This window comes from Euleptes europaea, chromosome 6, assembly GCF_029931775.1.
Source record: "Euleptes europaea isolate rEulEur1 chromosome 6, rEulEur1.hap1, whole genome shotgun sequence".
Classification (NCBI taxonomy): Eukaryota; Metazoa; Chordata; class Lepidosauria; order Squamata; family Sphaerodactylidae; genus Euleptes; species Euleptes europaea.
Window position 1 is genome coordinate 60,417,609 of NC_079317.1, and position 17,185 is coordinate 60,434,793.

At 42.8% G+C, this 17,185-nt stretch overlaps 1 protein-coding gene across 2 annotated transcripts in view; it reads right to left on the reverse strand.

The window, feature by feature from the left end:
* The window catches only part of DGKZ (diacylglycerol kinase zeta), a 60,538-nt gene that overhangs the window by 30,844 nt on the left and 12,509 nt on the right, over nt 1-17,185 (reverse strand). For both annotated transcript variants that reach the window (XR_008933365.1, XM_056851440.1), the window contains exons 5-19: nt 14,875-14,931; nt 13,169-13,237; nt 12,530-12,601; nt 11,315-11,431; nt 11,147-11,218; nt 8,358-8,453; nt 8,145-8,227; nt 7,114-7,174; nt 5,863-5,976; nt 5,590-5,730; nt 4,415-4,493; nt 3,948-4,003; nt 1,069-1,131; nt 758-831; nt 486-597 (exon numbers count right to left, since the gene is read on the reverse strand). Coding sequence is in view for 1 of the 2 variants with exons in the window: in XM_056851440.1 (XP_056707418.1) it covers nt 486-597; nt 758-831; nt 1,069-1,131; nt 3,948-4,003; nt 4,415-4,493; nt 5,590-5,730; nt 5,863-5,976; nt 7,114-7,174; nt 8,145-8,227; nt 8,358-8,453; nt 11,147-11,218; nt 11,315-11,431; nt 12,530-12,601; nt 13,169-13,237; nt 14,875-14,931 (1,266 nt within the window). In the remaining variant the exon portion in view is untranslated. The remainder of the gene's footprint in view (nt 1-485; nt 598-757; nt 832-1,068; nt 1,132-3,947; nt 4,004-4,414; nt 4,494-5,589; nt 5,731-5,862; nt 5,977-7,113; nt 7,175-8,144; nt 8,228-8,357; nt 8,454-11,146; nt 11,219-11,314; nt 11,432-12,529; nt 12,602-13,168; nt 13,238-14,874; nt 14,932-17,185) is intronic.

Sequence of the window (17,185 nt, forward strand, 5' to 3'; positions counted from 1 at the left end):
GAAGCAGAACACAGTGCTTACACTAGATGGAGCCTTCAGTTAGCTTACTGAACATCTGGTTAGGTTTTTTTAAAAGTGTTGTGAAGTGTTGCAGAAGCCAAGATTCCCTGTTGCGCCAGGCAACTGTTGCCATGGCCTCTCCATACCAGTGTGGTATTGTGGTTAAGAGTGGCGGACTCTAATCTGGAGAACTGGGTTTGATTCCTCACTCTTCCACATGAAGCCTGATAGGTAACCTTGGGCCAGTCACAGTTCTCTCAGAACTCTCTCAGCCCCACCTCACAAGGTACCTGTTGTGGTGGTGGGGGGGGGAGGGAAGATAATTGTAAGTCACTTTGAGACTCCTAACAGTAGAGAAAAGCAGGGTATAAAAACCAACTCTTCTCCCAGAAAGTACAGAGGGAGCTAAGAGATGAGGCTTTATGAGAAATGAGGGCTTCTGCTCACATGCTATTCACAAGCCACTGGGGACAACAACAACTTACCAGGGATGTCATGGTGAAGCCAATGACCTCAAGACAACCATCGTCATGGCGCTGTGGCTCAAAGTCATGGTGTTCCCCGGGGTTGCCCCAAGGCATAGTGCCTGCACAGTACCTTCACACAGACATGAGGAAAGAAAAGGGCTGTTGGAAATAAAATGGCAGCATTCCTCGAATCATAGGCAAGCAAAAAATGGGGGGGAGGGGAGGGAGATAAAGGAGAAATATTGGCAGAGGATCACTGAACTTCCTAGGTTCTAAGAGAGGCTACTCACCTTGGAATGTTCAGGAAGACTAGGCATTGGGGCTTCAGATCTTGGATCTTAGGGGTCAAGTCTGTTCCATCACACTAATTAAAATAAATAAATAAATAAATAAATAAATAAATAAATAAATAAGAGGAACCAATCAAGTTCCAGGGCTGGCTGTAATGGGGATGAACCACAAAAGCATCTCTGTGGATGTGCCCAGGGATAACTTCTTAATGCCTTCCATGTTAACGTGTGAAGGACAGTTGTCAACACCCCCCCTCATCCCAGCCAGTACCATCTTCTTGCCAGTGCCCTCCAAGAAGCCATCAACTCACCACCACTTTGATGTGTTTTGCTAAGTCTTTGGAGCTCCCCATGAGGAAGTCAGAGAATGCTGTCTGCCAGCAGAAGAGAAACTAGGTTAGATCACAGAGGTAGAATACAAGGCAGCATACAGAGTCAGGCCACTGATCTGTCAAGGAAAATACTGTCTACTCTGACTGGCAGTGGCTCTCTAGGGTTTTGGGTAGAGGACTGTTCACTTCACCTGTTCACTAGTATGTTTAACTGGGGATGCCAAGGATTGAACCTGGGATCTCCTACATGAAAAGGAGTTGCTCTACCCCTGAGCCATGGCTTCTAATAAAATTAACCCGCACTAACCAAGCATAGATCTACATGGAGGTCTAAGAAAAAGCAGATGGATTTTGGCCCTTTCTTAACCTAGAGATGGCTATGTGGTAACATCTAACATCCACTAGAAAAGGCTACCTAAAGTATTATAACAGGGGTCCCCAACTTTTTTGAGCCTGTGGACACCTTTGGAATTTTGGCACAGTACGATGGAAATAGCCTCAAAATGGCTGCTACAGGAGGTGGAGCTAGCCACAAAATGGCTGTCCCAGTTTACTTCAGTCACACAGTGAAGGTCTTTGTGTTGTGGTGGCAGCTGCTGCCAAAGCAACGTTTTTTTAAAAATCTTCACAGCCAATCAAAATCTCCGATGGCCAATCAGAAGCCTTGCTGGGCAAAAGCCCACCCACTTTCTAAAAACACTTGACTGGTGCCAGAAAAAGTAGGCACCATGGTGACCACAGGCACCACGTTGGAGACCCCTGAATTACAACATACGTAACAATATTAACCAGACAACATTCAGTTTACGTGGGAAGGATGTAGGTAGACCTACATCAACTCCTCCCTTCTGACTGCTCCCTATTTCACTGACACTGTTTACAGCCCGTTACAGTTATGATGAGGGCCATTCTTACAAGTCTGGTGCACATATGACTTAGTAAACCTGATGTGTATTGGTGTTACACTGAGAATCCTGGACTGAATCACTGTTTTCAAATGATACTTCTTGGCAATACTTTCTACTCATAGGCTGCTGTGTCTTGTACTTTCCCCCCTATTCTGCTCCTCAAATTCTGCCAATGCTTATCAATCACTCTGCTATTACAGCCTTGATTTCTGAAGATGTTAGCATGCACTAGGAGCTCTCTGAGGAACGATTTTCAAGAAGATGATGAACATCAGACTCTGCCCTCCCGTCTGTGCTGGTCCTCAGCCCACAATACCCAGCTGCCCTGCACACTGCACAAGAACAATAAGACTGGATCTGACTGTCTGCTAGCTAGAACAATGTTAGCAGAGGACTCTGCTGCCATTTCTATTTAATTATTATTTATTGAAATATTCATATCCTGCCTTTCCTCTTGGCAGTTTACAAATGATACAGTATACATGCCAATGCAAGACATTTTCCCCCACATATGGCATAAAAAAAGAGAGGGCCGTCCTACATTCTCATACAAGTTACAGTCATATCCAGTAAAAATTATTTTTGGTGTATCACATATTTTAGGGGGATTGTTTTACATTCAGGGGTTGTGTATGCTTGTGTGTGTTTTTTTAGTAAAAACCTTTTGAATAAAAATGCCAATTAAAACATTACAGATTAAAATCAAATAAAGACCTCCGTCTACATCTCTTCCCCCTTTGAAAGATGCCTGCCATTCACCCCCCCCCCTCAAAATCCCAAGCTAACAAGGAAGTCTTGCAGTGCCTCCTAAGGATCACCAATGAGGGGGCTTCCCTCACCTCTTCAGGGAGACTATTCTACAGTGGGGAGCCACAATGTAAAATGCCCAGGCTGGCTGACACCAGCCCGGCCACCCTGACTGAGGGAACAGTTTCCAGTTGGTAACCTGATGAACACAGCTAGCACACAGGAACACAAGAGAGGAGACGGTCCTTTAGGCATGTGGGTTCCAGGCCACAAAGAGCTTTAAAGATCATTACCAGCAATTTTAATTGAACTTGGAAACAAACTAGCAGCCAGTGTTGATGTTTTACGACAGGCAAGGGATGTTCTCATTGGCTATTCCCTAACAATAACCAGGCTATCATATTCTGAACCAGGTGAAGTTTCCAGGTTGTCTTCAAAGGCAACCTAGCACAGAGCACATTATAGTAGTCCATCTGTAAAGCTAAAAAAGGATAGATCAGCAGAGTCTGAAAAGGGTGAGAGTTGGCGAAACATGCAGATGACCGATGGCGCTTCTTATTAAACTGAAGCTGAGCAGAAGGACACCTAGGTAAGCTGCATTAGGGACAGGAAAATTAAGCCTGCTTGCTAAGTGTAGGTTGCCTCCCAAGAGGATGTGAATTTAGGAGCCAGTGTAAGCTTCATAAACTCAAGGAGAGGCCAAACTAGGAAGGACATAGGAATAGATCCCTTTCTTTATGGAGAAAGCCAGCAAATATTGCAATCCTCATGAGAAGATGAACCAACATGGGACAAAAAATGCTGTTCCTTTCTACTTCTGAAAGATACATTTGTCCACAACCTTACATATAAAGTTTGAGGGGAAAAGGGGATGATTTCTCTGTGTGCGTGAATTGGATATGCTCAGTCTGGGTTAGGCTCTACATCTCTCTCAGAAGATCAGAAAAAGGCAAAAAGTATTAAAACGGATAGAAATGTTATGATGGAATTGAAAAAAACCCCATGTAGATTCTCATTTCCAATGTAACATTTTGCATGTGTCTATTTCCATGTTAGTCATTCCCTAATGTGATGAAAACTGTTACACAAGGAAACCTGCCTCAGATTGATGGACATGTTTTAATGATCTATTATTTCAGTGATAACGAGAACAGAGGCAAGTAATTCTGGATTGTTCATGACAGAATTCCCTGGTGAACTCACCCCAGCATAGAACATTTTATTCCGAAATCGGCTGTTAAATTTCTCTGGATTGGCCTCTGGAGAAAGAAGGTAGCTGTTAGTTACTTGCTCCCAGGAAGGAATTTTCCCTCCCATGGCTACAGTTTTTTGCGGCAATGTCTTCTCTCTATAAAATCCCCCCCTTAAAAAAGAAGGTGGGACAACCACCCCCTGTATCCCCCCCAACACACTGCAAGGCCAACTGTTGGCTCTCCTGCATTGCATTCATGACAATATATTGCACCATATATTACAGTCGTATAGCGCTAAGAATAGAATGTGGCTCTAATGGATTTTCTAGTCATTTGCCTCCAATTCCTTGTCACTGTCTCTCTCTGTCTGGGCATATTAAGCAGGTTACAACTCATGACCTCCTTCCCAGAGGAGGTCATTCTTTCTTAACTGGAGCACTGAGAGCAGCAGCCCTTATTTCATTAATTGTCACTTACCTCGGGATTCATGGAATTCTAGCGTCACTCGAGCATCAAAGCCAAGACTGAAGTAATTGTTGAAGACATCAAGAGGGAGCTGAAATACACACACACACACACACACACACACAAGAATGAGAAGTTTGAAGGTGAAGTGACTTATAAACCCTTCTACAGATACTTGTAACCAAACAAAGCAAAGCTCAATGAACAGAATCTCTCTTCCTCAGGCGATGAACGATGGGAGTAAATGAAAAGCATATGAAGGCAATTCTGGTAACCCAAATGCCTTTAGTTTCATGAGTTTAAAGGGCTGGAAGATTAATGTGGCGTGCATCTTTATGTAATTTGATTTGTCCCCAAAGAACACGATAAATAGGTTGAGCAGTGTTTATAGTCTTGAGGAACACCGTCACCTAGGCAACATCATCAGATATAACAACTTTTTGGCTTATCTCTTTGCACTGCCATACTTCTTATATTTACAACTGAAAACAGGCCTTGGATGGTTTCATACCTTACTCACAGGCACATTGAATCGTGGGATGTGTAATCTGTAGGTGATGCACATATGGGGCCATAAGACTTTGTCTGCAGTGCAACTCTGAGCAGGTGACATGTTCAGGGAAACAATACCAACCTATTACACGGTTCCCCATTTAGAGCCAATCAGGTAAAAACAGAATGGACCTTATGTTAGCTTGTCTGCACTTTAATACAGAACTGCATATTTTGACTATTATTAAGTTTTTGTTGGCATTCAAGGCAACCCTAATTATTTGAGCATCGCCTAAATTCATGTTTTAAAATTTAAAGAATAGGCCCCAGACTCTTGGAGATCCAATGACATTCAGCTCTCTCCACTGTGAAAACAATCTTTATCTCATCCTCTGTATCTCATCTTTGCTTTAAGAGTTTACTCTGCGTAGTTATTCCGTAATAGTTTGTATTGCACTTGCTTTCTGATGCACATGGGAATTTGCAGTAAGGTTAACATGGGAGTTCAGAACCTGTGTTTTTCCCCTTGCCATAACACTTATCCCTATGTTTAACTTATCTGTTCTTACAATTTACCCACCAAGAGAGAAGCCAAAGAAACGGGGAGTCAGCATATTGTGTTCCTGGGAGGTGGCTGATGAATAAGGATAGGGTTTTGATACTGTGTTTCGTGATGATGGCATTGTGGAACTCACTTTGTCTGTAGCTGTCTCATCCTTCTCTTCAGGGTATTCTTCAAGGTTTGGCTCCACATGTAGATTCCAGCGGTCAAGCTGCACAATCTCCCCCTCCTCCACATGCGATAGGATCTTTGAAAGAGGTTCATCCGTGTAACCCTGTGGGGTTGAGAAGTGCTCTGTGAGGGACTAATACTTCACAAGTATTAACTCAATTTAATCTCAGTTAGATGGGCAATGCTGACCTGGAACAAAGACAGGCATTGAATTGGTAACCATCAAATCACTTACCCCACCCCAGTTCAATGTTCTTGCCAGGTCATTTCCTGTCCCCAGGGGAAGAATGGCCACAGGCGGTGGAGGATTCAGGCGTAACTGGTCCAGGATGGAGAGAATCCATCCCACCTATTTAGCCGGGAAAGACAACATATATTAAGTCAGAAATTGAATAACGTGCTGCAAGTTTTTGCTTCTACCCTTTACTACTAACAAGGGCAGTATTGTCTTTATAGCATAGTAGCAAGAAAGATATATTGTGGAAGAACACAGTGTTGATATCACTTCTGCCCTTTCTGTTAGCATGTGCCTATCATGTAAAGTCTTCCTGTTTGGAACACAGCCAAGTGCAAGGAACAGTTTCTGGGGAGGGGCTGTGGCTTAATAGTAGCATATTTGCTTTGTAGGCAAGGTTAAGTCCTCAGCATCTCCAATTAAAATAATGAATCAGTAGGTGTTATGAAATGCCTCCACTTGAGACCCTGGAGTAGACAATACTGATCTTGAACATGCAGGGGAAGAGCCAGCATGCTGTGGCTCAATTCGCAGAGCATCTGCTTGGCATGCAGAAGGTCCCAGGTTCAATCCCCAGCTTCTCCAGTTAAAGGGACTAGGCAAGGAGGTGATGTGAAAGACCCCTGCCTGAGACCCTGGAGAGCCGCTGCCAGTGTGAGTAGGCAATACCGACTTTGATGGATCAAGGGTCTGATTCAGTATAAGGCAGCTTCATGTGTTCAATCTTTGTTCTCCCTCTCACTACATTCATTCAGTGTGCAGAGGGGGTCATGTGTACTGGGCTAGAGTCTTACTCTATTAAATATCCTCACAAGTGCCAAGGTGGGAACTTTCACCTACCACGTGCAGTCTAGATTCAGTACTGGTCAACCTTTAAATCTCAGAACCTCTTCTTCCATATGCACAAAATTATGGCATTATATACCAGGATCACCAGGGAAGGAGGAAGCACACTTCCAGGGGAGTAACAGAAAGAGGATAGCGAGCAACTTAAAACACCACCTATGTCAGGGCTACAGAGGAGCTGCCAAAGCACAAGGGGCTTAACGTAAAAGGAAGCCAACTGTAGTCTTAATCAGTACTAAGTAGTTACCAGCCCCTGCAGCAAAGATAGTGAGAAGAGCAAGGACAGCTGCCCCACAAAACACATCCCCATATCCCTCAAAGAGCACTGGGCATGGATTCAGTTTGCTGTTCCAGCCTAGCTCCATTAAAGATCATCGAGACCTAACGGGTTTCCTGGCCACTTACCGTACCATCTCCCCCACATGCCAGAATCCGTAAGTTATGCACTTTACGGTACATCTCCAACCTGCACAGAAACCAGAATGAATAGAAGTTTAGAGAGATTGAACAGAATAAGCTGTGAAAATCACAACCCTATCCACTGGGTGGGGGGAAAAAAATCAGCAGGGCACGACTGTCATTCCCGTAGGGCTTTTGGAATATAGCTGTCAATGACGAGCCTCAGAGGCCGTGGGTGGCAAGTCACAACTTTTAGTAGCTGACTTTTAAAGTTTGGTCAAGCAAAGCTGCTCTGTCTGTTCACTACATGCAACTTCCCCTTCCTCCTGATCAGAAAACTGTTTGCTAGTATGTGAATATGAAATGCCCTTTTCCTTCAGAGTAGAACCTTCTATTTCCTTCCATCTAAAACATCCCATTGGGAGACCACCAAGGAATGCCAGGATTGCTGTGCAGAGGAAGGCACTGGCAAACCACCTCTGTTAGTCTCTTGCCATGAAAACCCCAAAAGGGGTCGCCATAAGTCGGCTGCAACTTGACGGCACTTTACACACACAAAACATCCCATAGGAAGCATGAAGTTGCCTCCACAGGAGAGAACATTCTTACTTTACATTTATATATTGTTTCAAAACCTGATTTCCATATTCTTTGTGACTGGCAGTCTTTTAGCCAAACAGATAAAGGTTAAGGACAAGCTTCTCAGCCAGGCTTGACTTAGTAGTCTTTGATCAGCTGGGCAGGTTTAAATAAGATTTGGCTCTTTTATTTTCCTGAGATCTTTGGAGATGCGTATGGGCTTGGGGTCAAATTTAACTTTGTGGTTCTTGTTAGCCCATTATTCTGAAGAGCTATGCAGCCAAGCCCATTAGGGGTGTGTATATACCCAATTTATTAAGAAAGGTGGAATACAAATTTAACAAAGAATGCATGAGGTCTTTCCTAGGATTTTCAGTCCTTGGACAGCTACAAATGAAGCAGCTAACACCAACAACAAAGATGGGAATTGAGCTAAGAGTCCTCCTACTGGTACTCACGCCTCTTTGGGGCCCCCTTGGCTGAGATCAAAAACTTGTCGAGGGTTGAGGTACCACATGAATGACTGGAAGATCTTTGTTCCCTAAAAGTATGGAGGGAGAAAATAAGGCAAGGCCATAGAAAATGAATTGCAGGTTTGGTGCCAAGAGAAGAAAAGATCAGCACACGGCCTGTAGTCAACAGACCAGTACACTAGGAAAAAACAAACTTACCTGATTTCCACCGCTCTTGGGGTTCACAAACACCAACAGTGGCTTCATGAGTGGTGCTGGGATGGGTTTGATGACAAAGGGTTTCCATCGCCCTTCCTGAAAAAGAAACCCATAACCTTGAATGCCAAAGAAACAGAATTCTTACTTATGGTGCTCAGGTATTTTTAGGACATATACTGTGATAAAACAACCTAAGCAAACAACACAAATGTGCATGTGATTTGTCACAAAACTCCCAGAGTTTTGGGAGTGTTTTTTTTTTTTAAATTAAAACCCTGGTATTTTATGTTTATTTCTTGTTATGGATGAGGGAAACGGAATGAAAATGGTGGGCCCACAGGCTCTTCTACCTATCCAACTTCTAAGCTTCAACACAAAATGTGAAGATGTTTTCATCTTTTTCTGCTTCGAACTTTTGCCTCAGTCTTTCTAAGAAGCATTCTGGGCTACTTTACCTTACAGTTTACCAAGTAAAGTGGCAAAGATTTCCTGAACCCTTAACTGTATGGAATCAGAATTATTTAGGGTTTATTCAAGCTGCAGTGTCAAGGCAGTTAATAATAATAATTAGTTTTAAAAACCACACAATCCTTCAATGGAATTACTAGTCAGTGGTGATCATCAATACAGGATTTTGTTGCATGGGTATCAGCATTTCCTCACTGTTAGCAGTCAGAAGCTAGCTGATCATTTCAAAGAATTCCAGAGGAACAGCCAAGTTAATTTTTTGTTCTTGCTATGATAGGGCATTTGGACGACGTTAATTCATTGGGTCGCCATATGTTGGAAGTGACTTGACAGCACTTCTCACACACACACACACACACACACACACACACACACACACACAACAAAAGAGTTACACAGCAGCATACAATAAATCTGTTAGTCTTTACAGTGCCATGAGACTCCTACTGCTGTTTTACTTGAAAGACGTTCATGTAAATAGGGAGCTGATAACCATGCAATAAAAGTGTATGTTGATGATCACTGGAGACCAGTCATTCCACAACTAAGAAATTAAACTAGGAGTCTGTCAAAATTAGACTAGGATCCCAATTGTTTCAAAACCCATGATGGATTTGTCGCAGTTGTTTTTAACAGTATATTTACATGCACCGTCAATGGATTCAAGGCTCTTGTATATTCATACTCAATGCTTGCTCTTGAACTTTTGTATACAGTCTCTTATTGTATCCTACTTGTCAACCAAATTTGTATTTTTTCCTACAATACAATGCAATACAAATATCTACGCGCTTCTATTCAGAAGGCGGCTTTCCTCCATCTCAGATTCCTTGATAGCTCATGTGATTTCTTTATTTCTATGAAACTGATGGAAATTCTGATATGTGGAGACTAAATCATCCAACTCATTTAATCCCATTTCCCTCTCTTTCTATTAAAATCTTAGTGTTTTGTTTTTAAATAAGATGCCAATAACTATATATTTTTTGTGGTCTCTAAATTAAATTGAATGGACCATGCTGATCACAGATTACAGCAAAGCTTTTGCCTGTGTGCATCATGAAAAGCTATGGCTGGTTTTAAAGGAAATGGGTGTGCCACTACATCTGATCGTTTTGATGCACAACCTGTACTCTGGACAAGAGGCCACAGTTAGAACAGAATATGGAGAAACGGAATGGTTTCCAATTGGCAAAGGTGTCAGACAAGGATGTATTTTATCTCCCTATCTCTTCAATCTATATGCAGAACATATAATTAGGAAAGCTGGATTAGATTTAGATGAAAGTGGAGTGAAAATTGGAGGGAGGAACATTAATAATTTGAGATATGCTGATGACACTACATTACTGGCAGAAAATAGTGAAGATTTGAAACGACTACTGTTGAAAGTTAAAAGAGAAAGTGCCAAAGCAGGACTACAGCTGAACATCAAGAAAACAAAAGTAATGATTGCAGGAGAATTACACAACTTTAAGGTTGACAATGAGGAAATTGAAATTGTCCAAGACTTTCTATTCCTTGGCTCCACCGTCAACCAAAAGGGAGACTGCAGCCAAGAAATCAGAAGGAGATTGAGACTGGGAAGGGCAACCATGAAGGAGCTAGAAAAGATTTTGAAGTGTAAGGATGTGTCACTGGCCACCAAGACTAGATTAATTCATGCCATCGTATTCCCTATTACTATGTATGGGTGTGAAAGCTGGACAGTGAAGAAAGCTGATAGGAAGAAAATAGATTCCTCTGAAATGTGGTGTTGGAGGAGAGTGTTACGGATTCCATGGACTGCCAAAAAAAACAAATCAATGGGTTATAGATCAAATCAAGCCTGAACTGACCCTAGAAGCTAAAATGACTAAGTTGCGGCTATCGTATTTTGGTCACGCCATGGGATGACAAGAGTCACTGGAAAAGACAGTCATGCTAGGAAACGTTGAGGGCAGCAGGAAAAGAGGAAGACCCAACAAGAGATGGATTGACTCAATAAAGGAAGCCACAGCCTTCAATTTGCAAGATCTGAGCAAGGCTGTCAAAGATAGGACATTTTGGAGGACTTTCATTCATAGGGTCGCCATGAGTCGGAAGCGACTTGATGGCACTTAACACACACACACACACACACACACACACACACACACACACACAACTGATCAGAACACACATTTGAATCAGAAGCACCTCTTCTTCTTTCTACTGTATATTAACATTTGTAAGTGAAGCACTGGAAACCACTGTTCAGTACTTTCTCCATTGCTTCCTCCCTCCACACCTTCCACCCTCTCACTTCTCAGTCCTCCCCCATTCTAGTCTTCATCACTGACCTCAGGTCCCTTCTTGCTGGACTTCCGCTTGAACGAGGTCCTCTTTTTTTTCTTACTTGACTTCAGTGGATTCTAGTGAAAAGAAGAACAAAGGCTGTGTGATGGAGGAGTTGGCTTAAGCAGGATCACTGATTCTAAAGAGGAAAGAAACTCAAAGGCGTAACGTACTTGCGGGTGCCGGACCCGCAGGATCCAGGTGGGGGGGACAACAACTGCGGCATGTGCTCCAAGAGAGCAGGGCTCCTCAATGTGCTGCAGCATGAAGCATGAAACTTTACTGTGATACTGAAAAGGAAGGGAAACAACAGAACCTATCAGTGATTATGGCGGTCAAGGGCCATCACAGCTTTCTGTCAGCCTGGCCAATACATGAAACAGAAGGAGTTGGAAATTGGGTGGTACGGTTCTGAGGCAGTAGAATGGGCTGTACTATTTTAAACTGTAGGTGGGGGAGGGGTAACAGAATATGTATATAAATCATGTCAAGTCAAAAGGCACAGGTTACACCGGCAGTCATCTCAGTCATCTTCTTCTGGGCTGCTGCTGGCTGGGTCCAAGATGAACTCTAGAGGCTAAATGACAGCAAACCACACCCATCACTTCCTCCCATGTCACTGCCTGCTGCCCCGTGTCAGGTTGGAAATAGCCCCATATGTCTGCAGTAGAGCACTCTGCCAGAGGAAAAAGGGAGTTATGGAAACAGTTGGGTGGGCAAGATGTTGGTCTTGGACATCTGAGATGTGGTTTCAGCCACTCACTCAGTTTTCCTGATTGCGGACAGCCTGGAGGAAGTTTTAGGTATATAAGCCTGGGTGTGGCCAGAAGCTCTTTCAGCAAGGGAGGAGAATTGTAGGTAACATCTCTGCCAGAGGAATAACATCTAGGGCTTCCTGAAGCAGGGATACGCCTGAACATGAGCCTTTTGGCAAGAACCAAAGGCCCACAGCCTAACGGATTGAGGAACACCCAAAGATGCCCTTAGTTCTACTTCTACGCCTAAATAAAATTTTAAGAATGCATTCTCTGAATCTTACTTGTTTATTTGTAGAGTGGCAACCTCTCTCACTGGCCTATAATTGAGGACTGATGGTACAAAGTTTAGGGCAGAGGTGTCAAACATAAGGCCAGTGGGCCGGATCCAGCCCCTTGAGAGCTCTTATGCGGCCTGAGAGCCAGCCGAGGCAGTCACCCCCCACTCTCGATGTGGGCTGGCATGGCATGACCCTGCACGACCAAGTGACATTTATGTCATATCCAGCCCTCGTAACAACTGAGTTCGACACCCCTGGTTTAGAAAGCACATTTGTATGGTGGTGGGAGGCAGAAGTACACGTGTCTAAAACGTGAAGATATTTTTAGCAAACAGATCCACGCTGCACTCACTGCTTGCTTACACCAGGAACAGCTGATGGCTACAATCTCCTTGCTGTGAAAGGCGAACTTCTGCTGGAAACCCTGGAGAGAAGAGGACGAAGCTGCGTGTCACTATCTGATTTCCTTCTGTGTTGCAGCAAGAAGTTCATGGTCCATTAAGTACATACAACAACAAAGACTCCTCCTGTGGCACCTTAAAAATTAATAAACATATGGCAACAGGAGCTTTTTGTAAACAAGCCCCCTTCATCACACACACAGCTCTTATCTATGAACAGCTACACCACAATAAACATGCTAGGCTTTATAGTACCACAGAAGGACTTTTATTTGGTAGGAATAAACTATTATGGCAACTTTTCAGAAAAGTATTAAGTAGTAGATGCTTAACTATGGGAGTGCTACTCCTGTGCTACTCCTTAAAGCCTCAGTTGCTCTATGGGCTATCAGGTGCCTCTTAATTCTGAAATGGCAGAAGCTTGGAATACATGCAAAGCAATATCTTCTGGGAACACACAACTCAATTGTACTCTCCCAGCAATAGGATTGCAGTACTAGCTCAAATGTCACATCAGTCACAGACCAAGGCATACATTTCTTGATCTGGTTCTTCAAGCAGTGTGTGCTCGTGCACACCTTATTCCTCACCTTCCCACACTGTCGGCATTTCCCTTCCTGGCGTCTTCGGTGCACCCAATGATGCCGCACCACTGTAGGCTACAAAGACACATGTGAACAAGTTCAAGAGGAGGGGGGAAAAAAGAGGGAAAAGAGATGTCCCCTGAGTTCAGGTCTACACTGGAGTACAAAGCAGTTGTGCTCTCAAAAACCACCTGATTCCCCAGAAGAACATCGTCCTTTCTCCTCCCACCTGTTTTGGAATGCCTCTGAGAGTCAGCCTCAAAACCAAATACTAGTTCAAAAGGAGGGCAGAAGAGATTAGAACCAGTTTCCCTCTGGGAAGGCATTTACTGTGTCCTTTACAAGGACAAAATAAGAAATCTTTTTTAAAATCAAACCAACATTATTGAAAAATATTTTTCACTGCTTCAAATTAAATATACTCTATTGTATTTGTTCCACCATTCACACATTATGCTGTACATATTTTTTTCTGAGGGCCAAACTGTACATGACACAGGGTATAGAGCAGGGGTCACCGGGTGGGGGGGGGAGATAGTTGTGAATTTCCTGTATTGTGCAGGGGGTTGGACTAGATGACCTTGGAGGTGCCTTCCAACTCTATGTTTCTATGAGACATGTAAACAGATCAGAACATTTTTAATTGGTACACATCAGCTGGGGATATCTTGGATCAGAGCTATGATTTATGCAGGGGGGGGGAGGAGGAGAGGCTACTTTCCACACCTCAAAACAGTTCACTGGAATTGTTTTACCAAGGTGAGAGGCAACATACCAGCAACAAATACAGGCAACCTGCATAGATCTCCCACCATCAAATCTTATTTAGCCTTGAGAAAAGCATAGGCTCTGCCCTTTACTTTTTAGGACAATGGAGAGTGCTATCATACATTAACTATGCATTTTGATTGGTTACAAAAACAACCATTAAATATAGCAACGAGCAAAAGAACTGTTGGCATTGTCAGTGAATGCATTTAAATAAGACAAGATGCATCTCTGGAAAACCAAATACTCCAGAAGAGGTGCTAAACACTCCCTGAGCTCTTTGGAGGAAGGTCGGGGAAATATGACTAAATAAATAAATAGCGAAGTATCAAAGGGAGCACTGCAAGGATTCATGGCAAAACTTTATAATAAGACACCACTTTCATTACTTACCATTGCAATATATGAATATCATAACGAATAACACTACTTTTCTACTGTCACTAATAACAGTTCTCAAAACGGGACTGTATGGTGACCATGCACTCCTAAGCTCATGTCCATCCCTTCAGAAGTGCCATTAGCTTAATGTATGAACAAACCTTGGGTAACCGATATCAGCTGACTATAGGGAACAAGCCTAAGCAGATCTATGTAGAAATAAATCCCATTGAACCTCATGGGGATTTAAGTGTGCACATGATTGCAGTAAAATATGATTATTTCTCATTAATGCTAATACTATGTGCAGCGTCATAAACAAATGTTGAGGAGGAATTGGTCCCCACTTCTCTTTTTCTATTGCCCAAACATGTCTTACTTTGTAACTGCACTTTAGTTTTTCAAGATCAAGCTGATATACAACTTTGAGACCCAGCTACAAAGCAGCTGACTTTTTCCAAAAAAAGCCTGGCCAGAAATTCTGAATCTTCTGGCATTCAGCTGTGTCTGCAGACAGTTTCTTTATGCTTCTACACCATAAGCAATTCACACAACTCTCTTACCTCTCGGGCATTCCTTGATCCAGATTCCCTGAAGGAAGGTTTACAACGGAAATTGATCTGTAGATTTAAAAGGAGTAGAAGGTGGACACACGTTTTTGACAAAACTGATCTCAACGAATAATCGAATAGTGTTAATCATGGTTACAAATACCAGGGCAGGTAGCGTTGTGAAAACAACAACAACAACAATGACAGGCAGTGTCAAATTTATTAATACGGTCGACTGACCAATCACGTGCCAACATATCAAAATTTCCACACAATAGTTTTGCACCGCAGAATCACAGACTGCCCATGCATATAAAGGTGTAAGGTCAATAAAAGCAACCCCTGGTTAAAACTACCACATTAAAATTGATAAAATTGTAAAATATTCTAACAATCAATCTCTAATAAAGCTCTGCGTATTTTAAGCAACAGTGCAGAACTTGGCAGTTTGGAGCGTAAGTTGAGGGTCTTCTCCTAATAGGAGCTTCTTTGCCAAAAGCTTAACTGACTCATCAAGGAATTTACCAAGTAGGGGGGAATTAAGCTTTGATCTAACTTCGTGGTAGAATGGGCTTAACTGACTCATCAAGGAATTTACCAAGTAGGGGGGAATTAAGCTTTGATCTAACTTCGTGGTAGAATGGGCAACATATCAGTGCATGTTCAATGGTTTCAATGTCCCCTGTTCCACACGGACATAACCTCTCTGATCTAGGGATATTCTTATATTTCCCCTCTAAGACAGCTGATGGTAGGGCCTGGCATCTGGCAAGGGTAAAGGGCAGTGTAAGAATGTAAGAGTAGCTGTACTGGCTCAGACTAATGGTCTATCTAGTCCAGCATCCTGCTTCACACAGCAGCCAACCAGCAGACCCCTTACTGCCTCAGAACACAGTGGAGTCATTTAGTAATTGTGGCTAATTACCATTGATATATCTATCCTCCATGCATTTGTCTAATCCCTTTTAAAAGTCAATTAAACAAGCACCCATCAATACATCCTGTTGCTCTCAAATACACAAGGTAATTACTTGTTGAGTGAAGCTGACCTTCCTTTTTCTAATCTAAAGAGACTACCCATCAACATCTTTGGGTTCCTGTGAATTCCAGTATTTTGGCAGGAGAAAAAGTTCCCTTTCTCTACTTTCTCTCTCTATTCTATGCATGATTTTTATAAACGTCTATGTCCTTGAAGTCTAACACTTATTCCTGCAGAAGCATTCATGAGCTAGAGCCCAACTTCTATGGATCTATGAAGTGGTCTCTAGCCCATGGAAACTTATGCTACAATAGATCTGCTGGCCTTTAAGCAAATGTAGGATTCCTCCTTTATCTGTACTCTCAATCAGTAACTGAACAGATGCTGAACAGGTGATCTCCCATCCAAATACTAGCCAGGGCCAATCCTACTAAGCTTCTGAGATATGATGAGATCAGGCTAGCCTGGGCAAGGGAATGTCCATCAAGCTAGCCTAATATCTGAGCAGTAGCAGCTCTTCAGTGTCTCAGGCACAGGTCTTTCACAACCCTGCTTATATTGATCCTTTTAACTGCACATGCCAGGAAATAATAATAATAATAAACTTTCATTTGTACCCCACCCTCCCCCGGCCATTCATTCACTGAAGCCATGTACTTCATCACTGAACTATGACCCCTCTGAATTCAATCTGGTTTGTATTCAGCATGCACAACAAAGACCTGAAAGAGAGAACTTATGAATTTCTCTCACCAGACCTATACACACAAACAGAGCAGCTAGACCAGAATTTCACATATCCTACTTTCCAGTAAAACCATGTAAATGCTTATAATGTTAAAATCACAACTTTCAATCAAATGCAAAGTAAAATAAGTCAACAAAAACAACCAGTTGGTAAAATCAAAGACTAAACCAGCAGAGCAACCGCAGTAAAAAAAAAAAAAATCTAACATCAGCAGAATAGAATCATAGAGTTGGAAGGGCCCATACAGGCCATCTAGTCCAAACCCCTGCTCAAAGCAGGATCAGCCTAGAGCATCCCTGACAAGTGTTTGTCCAGCCTCTGCTTACAGATTGCCAGTGAGGGGAAGCTCACCACTTCCCTAGGCAGCCAATTTCATTGTCGAACAACTATTACTATGAAAAATGTTTTCCTAATATCGTGTTATGTACCTTTCCGCCCGCAATTTAAACCCATTACTGCGAGTCCACTGCCAACAGAAACCGCTCCCTGCCCTCCTCTAAGACTTACAGTCTAAGTGACAGCCCTTCAAATACTTAAAAGAGAGCAATCATGTCCCCCCTCAACCTCCTCTTCTCCCAACTAAACACCCCCAAGTC